Source organism: Plecotus auritus (genome assembly GCF_963455305.1).
Source record: "Plecotus auritus genome assembly, chromosome: 8".
Taxonomy (NCBI): Eukaryota; Metazoa; Chordata; class Mammalia; order Chiroptera; family Vespertilionidae; genus Plecotus; species Plecotus auritus.
The window spans coordinates 33,069,916-33,087,858 of record NC_137782.1 but is presented as its reverse complement, the minus strand read 5'-3'; the positions used below and the strand labels follow the sequence as shown (position 1 = coordinate 33,087,858).

The 17,943-nt window shown below is 38.1% G+C and overlaps 1 protein-coding gene across 4 annotated transcripts in view; it reads right to left on the bottom strand.

Moving 5' to 3' along the window:
- The window catches only part of PIEZO2 (piezo type mechanosensitive ion channel component 2), a 348,935-nt gene that overhangs the window by 84,573 nt on the left and 246,419 nt on the right, over window positions 1-17,943 (bottom strand). For all 4 annotated transcript variants that reach the window (XM_080684987.1, XM_080684989.1, XM_080684988.1 and 1 more), the window contains exons 10-17: window positions 16,894-16,932; window positions 15,787-15,925; window positions 12,808-12,956; window positions 9,755-9,985; window positions 5,504-5,627; window positions 4,571-4,857; window positions 3,246-3,394; window positions 1,017-1,190 (exon numbers count right to left, since the gene is read on the bottom strand). In XM_080684987.1, the coding sequence (XP_080541113.1) occupies window positions 1,017-1,190; window positions 3,246-3,394; window positions 4,571-4,857; window positions 5,504-5,627; window positions 9,755-9,985; window positions 12,808-12,956; window positions 15,787-15,925; window positions 16,894-16,932 (1,292 nt within the window). The remainder of the gene's footprint in view (window positions 1-1,016; window positions 1,191-3,245; window positions 3,395-4,570; window positions 4,858-5,503; window positions 5,628-9,754; window positions 9,986-12,807; window positions 12,957-15,786; window positions 15,926-16,893; window positions 16,933-17,943) is intronic.

The following is a 17,943-nucleotide window of genomic DNA, read 5'->3' as shown; positions in this document are numbered from 1 at the left end:
TTTAACAAAGCACAAGGAAAATAAATCTGCTTGTCATAAGCAAAGAGAAAACAATTATAAAATGTTTTTCATCATCAAATAAAAGTGTTTTTGAGTTATCCATAATTCCAGCTATTACTAGAGCAGAAAATCGAAAGTTTGGTATTTCATAAACTGTGCATGATGAAATACTACTTCATCTTCTTTTGATGTACTCATTTTTTCACTTGAAAAGAGTTAAGGGGAATTTTCAACTGTGGCATCTATACTCCTTAATACAGCCCTTGGCTTCCTTAGTTACTGAACAAGCGTTTTTCCAAAAACTGAATCATAGGCTAACTATGAGGCAGAGAAGAAAATCAGTATTGACATTCATAGAAGAATGATGGCAATTTTCCTGTGATACAACAGATTGGGGAATTTGCGATAATCCATTGGGGTTTCAACACACTTGTAATCACTTTATATTTATTGTTGCAAAGATAAGAACAGAATGCTGATCAAAGATGTTGTCTTCACTTTTTCTTCTTAAATGTTATTCTAGTTACAAATAGGGAATAATCAAATTACTGTGTTCCTTAAATTGGTGCAAGCATTATTTTAGATTGTAGATTCTATCCTGTTAGCGAAGGTTCATTTCCAAAACAGAAGGGAAAATTCTGCCCAGTCATCTTTTGGAAAGCTCTCACTCATAATGACTTCCTTACTGGTTTTCAGCACAATAGAAAACTCCTTTGAATTAGCTAGACACAAAATATACATCACCAACTCTAAACTATTTTAGTCTACACAGCTATTCTGAATCTACTCAATAACTACCAAGGTCACTTTTTATTAATGGCATAAATCATTACCAATTGTTTCAAAAAGTGTCATCAAATATGCCACATTTTTTTTCTCACTTACAGGTTGATACTCATGGAAAGTTCAAGGTTGAAACTCTAAATTAGATTATTGGCTTCTTGCAAGGTAGACAAGGGAAGGAGGGGAATTCGGGCTGCCTTCCTAAGAAGTGTGTGCTTCTTGCGCTCACTCACCTGTAGATGGGGCTGTCTTCCTTGCTGGGAATAGAATTTAGGTCTGTGAGTTCCAGGAACCGGTCATGGAAATAGTGAAGGTGTAAAATGCACACCAGCAGAAAGGAGGTTGGGATGAATATGCGAGTGAATAGTTCAGCCATGGTGAACTGTTTTAAGCCGAGATCCTCAAGCCTGTGGAGAGAGAGAGAGAGAGAGAGAGAGAGAGAAACCCTTTCTTAGGCAATGAAGACATAGTCTCTTTACTGCAAAGGACACCTTCGTCAGGTGTCCAGCAGTCCAATTTACCTGCTTTCACAGTGGACAATAACAATGCTGATATTGCCAAATTCAGTGGCTGCTTCTTTGTCTTTGTTTAATTTTGCCTCTATTCCTTCTTGAAACAGTCCCGGTCTTCATGCACCCACACTGTCCTGGTTTCCCTCTTCTGTCACCACCTCCTGTATTCCATTGAACCTCCAGATGCTGAAATACCCCAGGACTCAGTGTCAAGTCCTTCTGGAGCTTAGTTTCCCTAGAAAATCTCATCTCATCCTGGGGATTTAAATACCATCTTTACATCAATGACTCAAATGTGCATTTAAAACACAGGCTTTTCCTGTGGACTCTCACTCTCTCACCGAAATGTCTACTGGAAGTTGGTTGTTTCATAGTTATTTCATACTTTGTGTTTTGAAAACAGTATTCTTGATTTCCCTATTTTCCTCAGCCAAGCTGTTCTCCACCTCCTCTCACCACTCGAGTCTCCTAACCTGTGCCAAGTTCCAAGTCAGGAAGTCTTCCTTGATTATTTTTTTGTCCTTAAATCTCATTCGTCCACTTTGCCTTCACTGCTGCCTGAACATCTCCTGAACCTGCTCTTCTGCTGTCCATCTCTCCTGCCACCTATTCTGGGTGAAGCCACCTTCGTGTCGCACAGGTTCACTGCTATTGCTCATGGAGCAGTCTTATTTCTACTTGTGCCTCCTGATGCATCACTTTTTCTCAGCTAATCCAAGGTGCTTTAAAGACTTTTTACTATTGCACCAAGAATGAAATGCCAACCAGTACGACCAATAAGCCATGCTCGGCCTGGGTGCCTGGCTGAACCCTCCCACCTCTTCTCCTTCCACTCTCCACCCCCTTGCTCCTGGCAGGAGAGCCTTCCTTCAGTTCCTCATATGTGCCAATTTCTGTCCAGCCTTTTGCTTTGCTGTTCTCTTTGCCGGGGATGCTCTTGAGCATTTCAGATCTCAGCTCACACATTTTTTTCTAAAGACAAGCTCCTTTTTATCCTTCAGGTGGGACTTAAGTGACACCTCCTCAGTGAAGCCTGCCCTGACCACTTTATTTACGTTTGGAATCCCTCATTGTTCACTACCTCAGCCTGCTTTTGTTTCCTTCACAGACTTGTCACAATTTACAATTAATTTATACATTAAGTCTCTCTTTGGTTTGTCTCCTCTACTAGACTATAAACTGCAAAGGGCTTAGATTCTGTCTGTCTTGCTTCCCGTTGTATTCCCAGGCACAGAACAGTGTCTGGCACATGGAGGGCATTCAATAAATATTTGTTGAATAAATATTAAATATGTGTTAGTCTAGCTGCTTGGTGATCCTTTTCATCTCTTTTCTGAGCCACCGAAGTATATTTACTCTATGCCCAATTCTGGCTGGATTTCTAAACTAATTTCAGTTATTTAAAGAAGCAAACTGGAAAAGGATAGAGTACCATCTATTACACGCACAAGGAAATCATTTCATAATCACTAGCCTATAAGCACTTAAATAATTTTTTCCCTGTGCCATCGCCTGCTCTTTATAATCACGGCACAAGCTACATGACTGAGAGAGGCTGCTGCTTTATATGGTGAGTCCATGAACTACTGATGAACTGAAGAGCTGAGCTCCCATTTGGAAACCAGAAAACATGACTGGTTAAGTACTAAACAGGTGTTTCACATAAAACTGATTTTAGAAAATGTAATTTCATTAAAATCGAGCTGAAAATTCACTTTCGGTCAATTCCCGTTTCAGTCAATATTCACAGAGTCCTTATTATGTGCCGAGATCAGGATTAGATGGAGAGAACACAAATGAATAAGACATAAATCCTGTTCTGAAGGAACTTATAGACATTAACTACACCAGGTTTTACTAAATCTTCCCTAAAATGTTTTGAACAATAGGCATTCAAGTCTTCATCCTGCTTGTCACTTTTACATTCCTTCATACACCAAAATTGCTTACTTTTCTTTTTTCAATCCAGTCATATTTTGCCACAGGCTTGGGAAGTTTTCAAACTGATATGTGTATATAAAGATAAGCACCAGCATAGTGTAAATAACCACAGACATCCAAAAATATTTTAGAATTCTTCTCCACCATTCATAGTGCACCTGTGAATTAGTCATTGAAAAACAAACAAACAAAAAACTGGTTATAGGAAAACTCACAAAAAATGTCTGGTTTATTCCACTAAGAGAGATGATGATATTTACAAATACTTGAAAATAAAGCCTATTTGACTTTATTGAGTTTTTGAAGCTCTGTTCCTCATAGCGTTGAATGGATCTGGTTTGGAATCTCGGTACTACCTGAAGTTGTTAACTATGTCTTCGGGCAAGTTGCTGGGCCATACTAAGCTTCTGATTCCTCCTCAGTAAGTAACCACTCTGAGAGTTGTTAAGAGAATAAAATAATGTTTGTAAGGCTCTTAGCACACGCTCTGGTCTATAGGACATTTAAGGAACGGCATAGTAGATGCTACCATCATTTTGTTTATTGCTCGGAGAAAAGTGCCTCCGTTTTGAAATCAAAGTGGCAGTATATGATGAAAAATGTGAAACCACCATGGAGAGAAAACATTGTTCTTTACTACAAGCCCAAGATGTTCATTAAAGAACACCTTCCTGAATTTTTAATAGTATTTCAAAACTTGATTTATTTCAGTTGATATATTTTTATCTCCACATGTAATATACTCTTGTTTATTATAGTGGCTTCATGTGTTTTATTGGCTGCAAGCAAGAATATTTTACTGCTGCACTTGTTTCTATCATTGAATTAAAACTTTTATCATCAGTTAAAACTGACTTTGTAGAGAGACTAATTAAGTATAATATTCTATAACTTCTAATTAATGAAATGCTTAAGCAGTTTACACATTACAATAGCGGTGTATACACACACCCACAGTCTTCTGATTCCAAACTCTAGAACACAAGTGAACTGAGTATCATACAGTATTTTAGATTATTCAGTCACTGTTCTTAAATTACTACTAAAATTAACCTAATTTTATAGGCTCCTTTTTTTTAATCACACATTTTTGAAAAGCTCATGAACTATTTTTAATTGCTTTTTAAGAACCTAAAATTTTAAAATAATGAACAAACTGAAGTCACTTCCCATTTTAGAGATCTTAATATGTAATGTTTGAATTGCATATCACTTAAGTGATATTTGTTCACGGGATTATTATTATAGTAACTTAGAATGCCATCATAGGAAGCGCACATATATTCCTGGGATGGGTGTGAGAATTAAAAACTAGACAACAACTGATGACCCACCTGATACAAGGCCACACAGAACAGAAACAGCACCATGTAGATGATTTTGTACATCACAATTTTACCCTCGAAGCTGACAAAGAAGAACATCCCTCCACAGACGTAGATCCAGTATTTAATGAACATGGCCACCACCAAATTGCCAAGGACTTTCATGATGTCCTGGTCATCATCTTCTTCCACCTCCTCCTCCTCTTCTTTCTTACTCTCTTGCTTCTCTTCCATTTCTTCCTCTTCTTCCTCCTTCTCTTCAGCCTCTCCTTCCACTTGTGTATCTTGTTCGTCATCTTCAAAATAAAAGACTGTGCCATTACACGTAGCTGGTTCCCTGACCAAAACCACACTTTGAACAGGTGTCAGATGTGGGGCATGGAAGCATGTATTTTATGTGTTACTATGTGATTTGAATGGTTTTAGACTGTTTTAGTGAACCAGGCAGCATTTATAACTAATCATAGTCAAATTTTATAACCTTTGTGTGATACATTTTAAAAGAAATAAATTTGGTAATATTTTATACTAATCTTTTAGAATACCTATTTCATTTGCAATATCCATGATAGCTTTAAGTACAACAGGTTTTAGAAAAATAAATAGGCAACAATAACACAAATTAAAACTACTATTTCAATTTTGAATTCTGATTGTTTGGTGGCTCTTACAATATTACCTTAGAAAAATCATTTAACTTCTTTCAGCCCTTTCTTCCTTCTTCCCTTAAGTGGGAATCACTTTTGTGAGGATCAAATGATACAATATTTTCAAAAGCTCCTGTGAATCTCATGTGTAATTTAAATCTATGTTGTTCAATACTGCTATTTATCGCTCCAAGTGAATGTTCACCTTCCACCTAGTCTGAAGCATAGGGGCTCTTTCTCTGTAATTCTGCTGAGCACAAAAATCTCCAGTCACACACTGTACACACTCATTTACCTTTTTCTTCAATTTCCTGAGTTTCAATTTTGACCTCAGATAAAAGAGCTTCCTTTTCTTGAAGAGCTTTTTGCTCCGTGAGGTGTTGCCTCAGCAGTAGCCAAAAAGTAATGGTGAAAAGTATCTGAAAATAGAGAATTAGCAAAATAAGAATTAAGCCACCATTCTGGGTGTAAATACATTTCAACAAATGCAACTTGTTCTCCACATTTCAGTGGGAGCTTGCTCAATAAACCTTTCTATTCGAGACAGTGTCAAGCACCTGCTTGATTTCCATTGGAAAGTCATTGGCTTTTAGGTCCCCTTTCTTGAGGACACTAGCATATGTGTTGAGTTCCAGATTACATTCAGCATGGGGAAGATACACCAGACAGTCTATATTACTTTCTTCTGGGCCCAAAATCAACTTTGGTAATTGGTCCCCTCAAGGTGCTAGTCCTTGGTTTCCTGTCCTGACTGTGGCATCAGTACAATTGTAATAGGAAGACATACTTCTGAAAAACTCATTGACTCTGCAATTTATTTTAAAGAATTCTGCAGATAGGAAAAACAATATTTAATCCTAGAAAATATTTTTAATATTCCCAGTCATCTCACAAAGCTGAAGGAAGAATTGTTCTAAGTACCAATGTATTAATATTCGTAAATTAATGTTTTCTTGAGGGCTAGGAAAGAAAAACTTATGACTTTAGGTCTTCATTCTCCAGGAAATAGAGAGGCTGGTACATCATAGTTTTTGTGCTAGTTTTATTGAGATGCTAGAGGCCTGGTGCACGAATTTGTGCACCAGTGGGTCCCTCTGCCTGGCCTGCAGAATTGTCTGAAACCTATTCTCTGACATCCCCCGAGGGGTCCTAGATTGTGAGAGGGCACAGGCTAGGCCAAGAGACCCCACTGGTGCATGAATCCATGCACCTGGCCTCTAGCATGCATATAAGATCTTTGGCTAATCTCTTCCTGCCCTCCCCTATCCCTGTTTCCCTCTGATATTCATCAGTCTGTTCCATGTTTCCATGCCTGTGTGTTGGACATCTCCCCCCTGGTGGTTAGTGCACGTCATAGCTACTGGTCAAACAGTTGAATGGTTGGACACTTAACATATTAGCTTTTTATATATATAGATAATTCACATGCCATACAATTCACCCATTTAAAGTATACAGTTCAATGGGTTTTAGTATATTGAGTTGTACAACCATCACTGCAACCAATTTTAGAATATTTCATCACCCCCAAAAGAAGCCCTGTAGCAGTTATCCCTTTGTCTTCCCCCTTAGCCCTAGCCCACCACTAGTTTATTTTCTGTCTTCTAGCCCACCACTAGTTTATTTTCTGTCTTCTATACATTGCGTAATCTGAAGGTTTTATATAAATGGAATTACATGTGCATTCTTTTGTAAGTAGCTTTTCTTACTTCATAATGTTTTCAAGGCTTATCCATGTTATAGCATGTACTCGTACTTCATCCCATTTTATTACCAAGTAATATTCAAGCATATGAATAGACAGCATTTTATTTATCCATTCATCAGTTGGTGGATATTTAAGTTGTGACTATTTTTGTGTGGCTATTATAAATGACACTGCTATGAGGATTCAAGAACAAGTTGTTGTTATTGATTTTTTTAGACTACATACACCCACTTTTATTGAGAAAATATAGTTTGACATCACCCTTGGCCAAATTATCTATAAAGATAAAATATCTTTACATCTGACCCATTATTAATAACCTATCTGCCCATAACATGACCAACACACTTCAGTTCAGATTACCTGATTAAAGTCATCAACTATGTCCTGAATAGCAACCAGTATGATTCCAGAGCTATTCATTTAAAGAAATAGCTCTATGATTTTAAAAAATTTTATTGAATTTATTGGGGTGACACTGGTCAGAACAAATTTTTGTGTGGACATAGGTTTTCAGTTCTCTTGGGTATACATGCCTTGGAGTGGAATTTCTAGATCTTACGGTAATTCTATGTTTAACATTTTAAGGAACTGTCAGAATATTTTCCAAAGTGACTGCACCATTTTACATTTTCATCAGAAGTATATGATGGCTCCAATTTCTCTACTTCTTCATTAACACTTCTTATGGCCTGTTTCTTTTTTTTCTAGCTATACTAATGGTTGTGATGTGGTTTCTCATTGTGGTTCATAGTTAGATTTTAATTAATATTTGCCAAAGAAATAAAAAAAATAAATAGGTAAATCAGTGGGTCATTTTCACTTTGAATAATTGCCCACTTAACTATCTACAACATCCACTTATCATTTACCTTCAACATAAACCAGTGCCAGTGGTCCTAGTAAATGTTCTTAAAACCTAATGAAATCAAGAACCAGCATGCCTACACTCCTGAAAACTTGGAATTAAACTTCTGGAGGTCACAACAAATTGAACTATAGCTGCAAGTTGGGAAAGAAATCTGTTTCTCTAATGCATATGCAGAGAGCCTAGGAATAATTTAGGGTAGATGGGACATCTTTCCTAGGGAAGGTGAGTTAAAAGCCAGGTTTTGAAGGTGGTAGTTGATGTAGTTTGGTGGAGCCAGGAAGAGACACTCTAGGAGCTGAAGAATGTGGCAAAATAGCTGTGTCTGCCTCCACTGGAGGTGTTCAGACCTTTGGGGACCCAGGCCATATTCTTTCTTTCTCTCAATTTCTGTCACAGTGACCCATCTGGTATCTGCTAACAGTGTGTGTTCAATAATGTGCTTTGACCAATGTCACCATGATAAATATTTTATGATCTTAGAGTTGTGTTATTACCTATAACAAAGTCTTGCCGCCTTTTTTTAACTCCCGGGTACATTAAAATGTAAGTACAGACTTTAGTTTCTCCAGAATAACATTTTTATAAGTAATAAATGTATTGCCCCCAAAATGTCCCTCTCCCCCAAAGAACTGTTAATTTTAAATTAGATTGGAGGTAATTCAACTAGTTAGATGACATACATTTTTAGAAGTCTCATCAATATTAAAGTTTGAAAGTGAAGGTGAGAGTAGGGTAGGTATGTGTGTTTTATATGAATGAATTAATAAACAAATAAATGAATGAATAAAGTTGTCATGATCTCTGAACACAGGGGATTATGATCCAATTCGCCTATTAGGATTAGCATTCACCTGTTAGGATTTTTTTCCTTTACCCCAATAGCCTTCACCAAAAAATCTGCTATAAGAACCAATCCTCAGTTTAGTCTACTCAACACCCCACTTATATCTGATTGCTTTTATGATGTGCCTAGTAACATATAAAAAAGGTGAATTTCATGTGATGTAAATGAATGTCTCTTTCAGAGAGCAATTCTCTGCCTAAAGAAGGGTTTCAAGGCTCATTCATAATTACACATGATTGCTTTTACTGTCTTAATACAAAGTAATCAACACAAAGGGGATGTATGTTTAGAATGTGGTACCTAATCTTCAAATAGGCCATAAAAATAAATGGGTAGTAAAAGATTATGAACTTTCTAACTACAGGTGAAGGAATATTATGTATAATCTGTAAAGAAAGAAAAGCATGCCATATTTCATTTTTGCTGCTAAAAATCTTTTTAAGGACATAATTAGAGAAAAATATTTTAACTAATAATCAATGATTATCTGTAACAGCAATGGGTTCAGCCTGTTTTGCAAATCAATTATCAAAGTCCTCTAATCCTTCTATATATTTTACATTTTATTTTCCTACTTCCCCATCTTCTTTCTACTATACCAGCAATTTTCAATCTTATAGCACACATAAAGTAATTACTAAAGTTCTGAGGCACACCAAAAATATATGTTTTTGCCAATCTAACAAAAAATAGGTATATTTTTGAATCATTCACACCAGATGGCTTATTGTTGTGTTGGTTGTTGTTATTTTTTTATTTGACAATCTAAAAGAAAAGAGGTCAGTGCCCCTGCAATAGTCAGGTATTGCATGTTTTAAAAAATTTTGCAGTACACAAGTTGCAGCACACCCATTGAAAATCACTGTACTAAATTATAATTTATACTAAAAATAACTTTGATTATATTTATTCTTTGAGTGGAAAGCATTGTCACTTTTAAATAAGTTCTAAAAGCATGGTGTAATATTTTTTTCTTCGTGTTTGTATTATTATAGTTTCATATCTATTCATTTTTGTAAAGCAGTGAATATTTGGAACCAATTTTTATAAGTTTTTGCCTAGATATGATATTATGCTTATTGTAGTTACAATGTTTTATGTTCTTGGTTTCTTAGTCACTTACCTTTGAGGCAAGTTCTCCTGGCTCTTTCTTTTCTAAAAATCCTGGGACCTTTTTAATTTCCGGAAGTTCAAAACTCCATATATACTGTAATATCAGCAATAGATTTGCATAGACAACCATGAAAGGAGAGCTGATCATGGCGTATTTTCTTCTGTTGCGAATCATCCAAAGAGTGCATGACCAAATCAATAGCACGAAAGTCAGCCAGCTGTGATAGGTGATGCTCCAAGCCTCGAGGCAGGAAGGGGGAGGAAAAGCAATGGTCAATACAGCATTTTAACTCTGGTAAGTTAAAAGTCATCTGTAAAGAGAAAGTAAGTAACATTCAAACTGGGGAGAGGGGAGAGTTGTGCTGAAATCATGGAGAGAGATCCCAACCTGTGGCACAGAGAGGGAAGAGAAGAGAAAGACTGATTCTCCTGAGAACGTTGCTTTTGAAATTCCTATAGGGAACAGATTTAAAGGCAAGAGGGTCTTCATTCCAGGTTCTTTTCCCTCTAGCCCCAAAGGTCTTCATCTTTACCCCGCTTTGCAGTATTAAAAGCAACTGTAAGTGCTTTCTCCCCTCTTGGCCCAGAGCTGGGTTCAGAAATGGAAGCTGTGGGAATCATCAGCGTAAGCATACTCGGTGCGCTTCACAGATCACTCTCAGATACCCAAGAAAATGCAATGATAGAAATTAGAAAATGCCCATGAGGAAGTTGTATGTCAGGTTTCTGCACACCCTAAGCAATAAAGCCAAGTTAATTTAAAGACCAGCCTCAGCTTCTGTCCTGTAAGGAGTAGGACTACAGAGCCCTCACACTGCTTGGACAAATGAGACACCTTCTTCCATCCACACTAAACTTTCAAAGAATCAGAAATGTATCTCAAAGGGCAGCTACCAGAACAATGAGTAAATCAGGCTCACAAATAGTATTAATATCAGGAATTCTATCATGCTTAACCATAATCTCTGATCCAAAAATTTTTATAGACCTTTTAAAACAATTTCTAGATATGTCTGGTGCTAATTGCAATCAATCATCTTCCTGAATATCACTAATTATCAAGAGTTAGTTATAAAGTCTGAAGTGTTTTACAAGTCTGTTTTGGTTCTGGAAAGTAGGTTAAGTATTAAGATAAAGGAAGTCCGCCTGGCCCAAACAAATATTTCCTCTCAGCGATTTGCAAATTTGTCTTAAAGAATAGCTAGCTTTTTAAGTGGCAAATTATCTTAAATTGTTGGTTAAAACATATAGGTATAAACTGAAAATTAAAATTCCTTTTTTAAAAATTAAGTTAGTGACTGAAAACTTTGATCAAGTCTGACTTATTTTCATAAACATTTATTTCTTGGAAATAGTGTCTTATCAAAATTCAGGTAACATTTAATGTATCTGCATTAAGTACTGTATTTAATGCATTTATCCCAGTATGAGATGCAGATGTGACTACCATTTTTGTGTGAGTGACCCAGGAAAATAAACTTCACAGAGATCATAATCCCAGCAGATTTTTCCCCTGCACCCTGTTCTTGTTTGGAAGGTGCGAGTGAAAAAGGAAAAAACAAGTGATGCGGATTTTTTAAAACTTCTTCCCTCTTAAAGCCAAAGTCATCTATGCCTCTCCATTGTGATAGTTGGGAAGCAGACTCTGCAGTATGTTGCTTCCTACGTTCAGTGTCTGGGTTTCCTGAGAGGTTAGTATATCCGCACTTAGTATTCTTGAATAAATCATATATTGTTCTAACAGAGTCAGCTCCTCGGGACTTCTCTTTCTGTCTGCGCAGCGGGGAGCTTCCATGGAAGGCAGGCATTTTAAAAACATTAATATTGTGGCTCCACTAACACAACAGAAATGGCAACAGATAAGGGCACGTCCCTAATGAAGGATCTGCTCTCTTATGTTGTTTTTAGAATAGATTTTTTTCCCCTACAAAATATGTATTCAAAAAATGTTAAAGCTCTATTTCTTTACAGAAAGGGACCAAAGTTAACTGGCTTATTTTTAGAAAGAGAGGGGGGAAAGTGTATGATCTTTTGAGTTAAGAATCAGATTTGTAAGTTGCATTTATATGTTTGATATTTTAAAATCAATATTTTGCTGTAGAGATTGATATGTAGAAAATATCAAAAAGGACCCAAAGAGGACAGAATTCATTATTCAGAGAATAGAATTTGCAAGTTCCAGAAGAGCCACCTTGAATTTTGTGGAGCGTTCTGTTTCCCATCCCTCTTTCAGGTATCCCAGTGGTTCTTACTAGAAGCTGGATGGGAAACATCTGGACTGAGGAAACAGTGTCTAGGTGCTCCCCCGACCCCACTTTATAGATTATTTTCATTTCTTATCATCAAAGATGCCCATGAGATCTCTCACCATTCACCACATACTTTGGAAGAGTTTTGTGTTAAATAAGTGTTAGGTCTCTCAAAAATAAATTAGATTTCCCATGAGAGTTTGTTTTAGGAAGTATAGAAATGAGGCTTTCCGTTATCATCTACGTATAGGCCAGAAGACTGTTTCCGATGCTGTGAAGCGGGAGATGAAGGGTGCACCTAGAGGTGAGTAGAAATACGCCTATACTGAGCGCTCCTAATGGGAAAAGCCCTTGGGAACTCTGGGATCTCTGCTTGGTTGACATTCATATTAGTAAAAGTTTATTGCAGCTAAGATACAGAAGAGTCTCACTCAAATCTAAGACGAGATGTGAAGGCAATTCTTACTATCTGAAAGAAATAAAAGCAATCTATGGTAATTTTGAACACCTTCACTATCACTGAGAAAAACTACACACAATGTCCTTTTAAATTAGCAAAAGAGGGACAGTCTGACTTGCTAGGCTAATTTGGGAGAAATGTATTAATATTTAAAAGGAGGCTGAGCGGAAGAGGATATGATTTTGAAATCTATAATATAAAAATCCCATGAAAAATTAATATAACCAAACATTCTCTGCCAAAACAGTGGGAAGATTAAGACCTTTCTGCTGTTTCTGAGAGGACAGCGAGGCTTCCAGTCAGCGGGCCATGCGCTCACTTTTCAGCACCCGTGCTGTGGCCTCTCGTACATACCATCATGGCAATGAGCGCACAGATGTAACTTTGTTTCATAATAAACTGGAACACAGAGACCATGGCGTGAACTTTGATGCTTGTTTTTTCCTCATGGCTCCTTTCCTCTTCAAATTCTTCTTTCTCATCCTCTTCTTCCTCTTTCTTTTCTAGATAGACAAATATTTTACATAACTGGTTATGCAAATATAGTACAAGACTTTTGTATCAATGTCCCAAGCAGTGCAGCTCATGTATGTTTTTAGCATGGTTTTTCATTTAAGACTTCAAAGATTATTTCCAATTAACAAAGTCCTTAGAATTCAAACAGAATCATTAAGTTTTGCTTGCTGAGTGTAATGGGACCCTGCACTCAGAAATTATCGGAATAAATTTTTGATTTAAGAGAGTGTGGAGGGGAGCTTCTAAGTTGCTCGCCAATGACCCCCTACCTCCTAGTGTTCCTGTCTTGTGTAACCCTCTCTCTTGACTGTGGGTGGGACCTTTGATGGGCTTCTAAAGAACAGAATACTGAGAGAAATCAGCTGCCATGTTGTACACTGCCCAATGGAGGGGCCCAAGTGGCAAGGGCTTGATGCCTCTGGCCAGCAGTCAGCAAAGGCATAAGGCCAGCCAGTAGCCAGGTGAGTGGTCATGGAAGCAGACTGTCCCCAGGCGAGCCCTCAGAAGGAACCGCAGGCTTGACCAGCAGCTGGACTTCAACATCATGAATGAAGTCCCTGAGCCAGAGAATATCCGCCTAATCACAGACAATTCCTTACCCACAAAAACAGTGTGACATAAATGCTGTTTTAAACCACTAAGTGTGTTACTCAATAATAGATAACTAATACAACGAGTATGTGGAGTATGGATACAGGAAAAGTGCAGGAAACCAACCAACCACTTTGCCAGAGTGGATGTGGTGGTCCATAGTTTCCTTTTGGGTCATGCTGAGGCGGATAAGTCATACTGAGGATGGAAAGATCAGGCCAAAGCAAGAGAGGGAAAGTGTAAAGGGCTGAGTTGAAGAGACCAGCAATAGGAAAGTGCTGCCATGGGTGTGAAGGATTCTCCGCAAGATCCTCCGACAGATGTCAGGACAGCTATTTTGATTTCACAGATGAAATAATGAGTGACACACTTAAGTAAAATGTCCTTCTTGTATTTCTTAAATTAAATAGGCTACATCCCGTTTAGGAAGTTACTGAGCACCACGAAAAGGGAGCATAAATCTCCAAAAAACCAGTGGCCACAAAGGCTTAGCAGTGAGCCTCTAAGGGCGGCTGTGATACTTCTTCCCGCAGAAGCCCGCTGCCTCCCATCCCTCCAACGCGGGGGTGGGGTGAGCCTGGGGTTTATTGGGGGGAGTCCACAGAGTGGGGACAGTCACGAAAAATCTAAATTTGATGGATTTTACAATTATTAGCATGCTACTTCTCTGGTGATAACATTTTTTGCATATATAGATTCAAATAAAAAAAAAAAACTTTTGTTTTACTTTCAAAAGTTCAGTTTATGATTTAGTATGTGTGGGTCTGCCTTGTCAGCAAGTCAGAATTCTGTTCATTTCTTTTCATGTGAAGTAATATGTAAATAGAAGGATATTTGGCTCTGACCTCTTATGTCTCGAACTTCAGACATTATAAATGCTGGTTCTTGGGCCTTCCCTTTGTGATTCTAATGCCAAAGGTGTGAAGACCACACTTTGGAAAGCAGTGTATTTCCTGACACATTCTCTCTGTGAAAACCTTCATTTAAGCCCGAGTTGCAAACTGAAGCATATGCACGTCAGAAGGAGAAATGGGGAATTAACCAGTAGAGTCTGTTGCTCTGTAGGGATTGCAGATGCCAGCTGGTGCTGGGTGTGTGTGTGGGGGTTCAGGATGGGGTAGAGAACTGAACTTGATCTGACCTTATGGGAGAATGTTGGATAATGTACTAACCATTTGTACTGCTAAGTAGATGCACTGTCAGAGGCAACTGCAGGAAACACTGATAAAGAACTATGAAGAACAGTGCATTAGCATAAGCCTGATAAAGAATATGAAAGAAAAGGACATGAGAGTCAGCTCAATGTACTGATAACCCAGATTGGATAGTGGCTGGCTGTTCATTAAATTTAGGATAATATATAGCAACTCCAGCTTTAATTCCATAAAAATAGAAAAATCCACTATAATGTTGTAGCCACTTTGCTGCTACCTGCATGCATTCTGCTTTTCCCCCCTTTGATAGTAAACTTAGCTAATTCTGTCTTTATGAATTGGTGGTTGGCATGGTCTCCAACAAGGCAATGATAACAGTGGTCCAGTCGGCTGCTGCCTTGCAGAAACGAGGGACTAGTTTGCCAGATACTTGTATTCTTCAAGGGATTCTGGAAATTTGCATTTCTAGATTAGAGCTGCAGCTTTTTAAATGTTGGTTACTATTTAATTTTTTTTTAAAAGAAAATGCTGTGTGGGCCTAAAAACCAAGTCCGAGGACAAGACCTCCTCCACCCCAGGCTGCTTTCTCTTAACATAATACACAGGAAAAAAGGAGGATGGAGGAGGGCCCTGTACAAGTTTTGACCCTCTCCTCTTCTTAATAGACAAAAAGAACTCTTTCTGAAAAGATGCATCCATTACCTGCAGAACTATTGACCAGGATTACATTATCAAATGATGGAAAGACTGAAACATACATATACACAAGTTGACATCCTTAAAATCATTTTTTTACCTTTTATTTTTCAACATTTGCCCTGATTATGCCTCTTAGTTTGTAGATAAGGATAGAACACACATAACCATATGTTGGGGCAGAATAAAGGGAGAACTTAAGGAACTGAGCTTAATTATACTAACCATGGAAGACAAGACTTGTTAGAAAAAGAAAGAAGAAAGAAGAACCAAATCCAATGAACAATAAACAAAAGACAGAGATGCCAGGCTGAATTTATGCCTGCGAGAAACTAAAACCCCGGGCAGACGGCAGCCTGCAGAGCTGGCTCCTCACCTGCAGAGTCATCCGAGGGCTCCCACCGGTACTGCGGCGTGGAGTACAGCTCGGCTTTGGCGGGGCCATTCTCGATGGGAAGACTAGGGTGGATGGTGTGGTAATCCACAGGGTTGCCATTCACGGTGACAAGCAGGCCCTGCAGGGGCGTGAGGGAAGAGGCACACCTGTGATGCAGCTGCTGTTTTCAGTGTGCACATACAGCCTCCTGCCCTTTCACTAACGTATAACTCAACAGGGAAGGACGGATGGACAGCGAACAGCTTAGTCAGCTATCCACATTAGCAAGATGAAATTGTGTCTATTTCCTCTCCAAACCTCTTCTCCACAGACAGATCGCAATATAACGTAACTCTGACCTTGTCCCATCTCTGCTGAACACCATGCAATGCACCTCTGTTCTCAGTATAGAGTGCAAACTCTGGGAAAGGCTGCCTGAGGCCTCATGACCTGGTCTATCTTGCCAGTCTCTGCTCTCATGGCTGTCCTCCTCCCAGCCAGCCTCCAGCTCTAGGGACTCTAGACCTTTTCTGGGCCCTGCCCAGGAGCCTCATGCCCTGGCCCATCCCTGTCCTGCCCCACAGCCCATGGGCTCTGCACAGGACTAACGCAACAGGTCTCAGCTCAGACGGCACCCCCTCCGGGCATCTCTGCTGATGCTGCCAGCTTGTAATTCCCTTATTGTAATACGTCATATACAATGTGCAATTTCTTGTTTATTTTTTCCCCTCTGTTTCTTTGCCTTTCCAATTTTAAAGATATGCATATAAACATGCACACGCACATGTACATATGTGTGTGTGTCTGTGGACATGTAAGAGTTCCTATTCAAATTATGTAGCAGGCAAAGCCACAGAGCAAAATGCTTTTTAAAAAACTTCCAACATGGTTTTTTTAAAAGTTTAAATACATTCTATATGACTATGCTGGAGTTCACAAGTCAGTATTTTAATAGCAATAAACCAGATCTAATTTCTACAAAATAATTATTCAAAAAGTTAGAGAAATTGTATAGATCATTAAAATATACTAAAGGAGCTAATTCCATTTATGTCACTTTTACATCACTTATGCACACATAAATAATAACTCTAAGGATATACTAACATCAGATGGTTTGTAGTCATCTTGGGTCATGGATAAAAGCTGCAAAAAGCAATGCAGGACAGCATGTTAATATATAAGCCAAAAGTATTGTAATGTTTATATATATAGATATCTACCAAGTTTCACCACACACATATCCATTCTCTTAAACTAGCTCAATGCTAGTATGTTAAAATTGCCATGCAAAATGTAAAGGGACAAATAATTGAGTGGGATGTTGCTGTTTATTATAACACTAAAGGCCCGAAGCACGAAATTCGTGCAAGGGGCTCGGCCCCCACTGCCGTGGCAGCACCTCTACCTCAGTCCCTACCACTGCGGCTTCATCCGGAAGGTCATCCGGAAGGACTTCTGGAAGGACTTGCAGTCTAATTAGCATATTATGCTTTGATTATTATAGATTGTCCAGCTCCTGATGCTAACTTTTAATTATAACAACAAGTAAGCAGGCATAAACAACATCACTATAAACGTTAATTATATTTTCAAGTGTTTTGTTCTAATAGATTAAACCACTTGATTTTATATTCCTAGAACCCTCTGAGACACTGCAGAATTCTGAGTGTTCGCTTTTCAAGAAATAGACATTTCATAATAAAGAAAACATTATTTGTTGTGTGGTTTGAGATTATTTTAAGATTTACATGCTGTCTACAACAAAAGAATTATTATAGGACTATATTTTTTAGCTATGTTAGTGCCAGATGGTTTGGGCTCCCCCTAAATAATAAACAGTTGCTTTGCCAGTGCAAGGGGTCCCCAAATCTTTTAATTCAGGACTCATTTATATTCTTACAAATCACTGGGGGGTCCCAAAGTGTTCTTTATATGAGTACTATCTGTCAGGATCTACCATTGAGAAATGAAAACTGAGACATTTAAAGATATTACATATTCATTAAAAATTAAATAGCCATTATATGTTAACATAGATATTCAAATAGCTGCATTTTAAAAACAGTGAGAAGAGTGGCATTGTTTTATGCTTTTGCATATCTTTTTAACATCTGACTGATTTAAAAGAAGGAAGCTGGATTCTCATATGTTTCT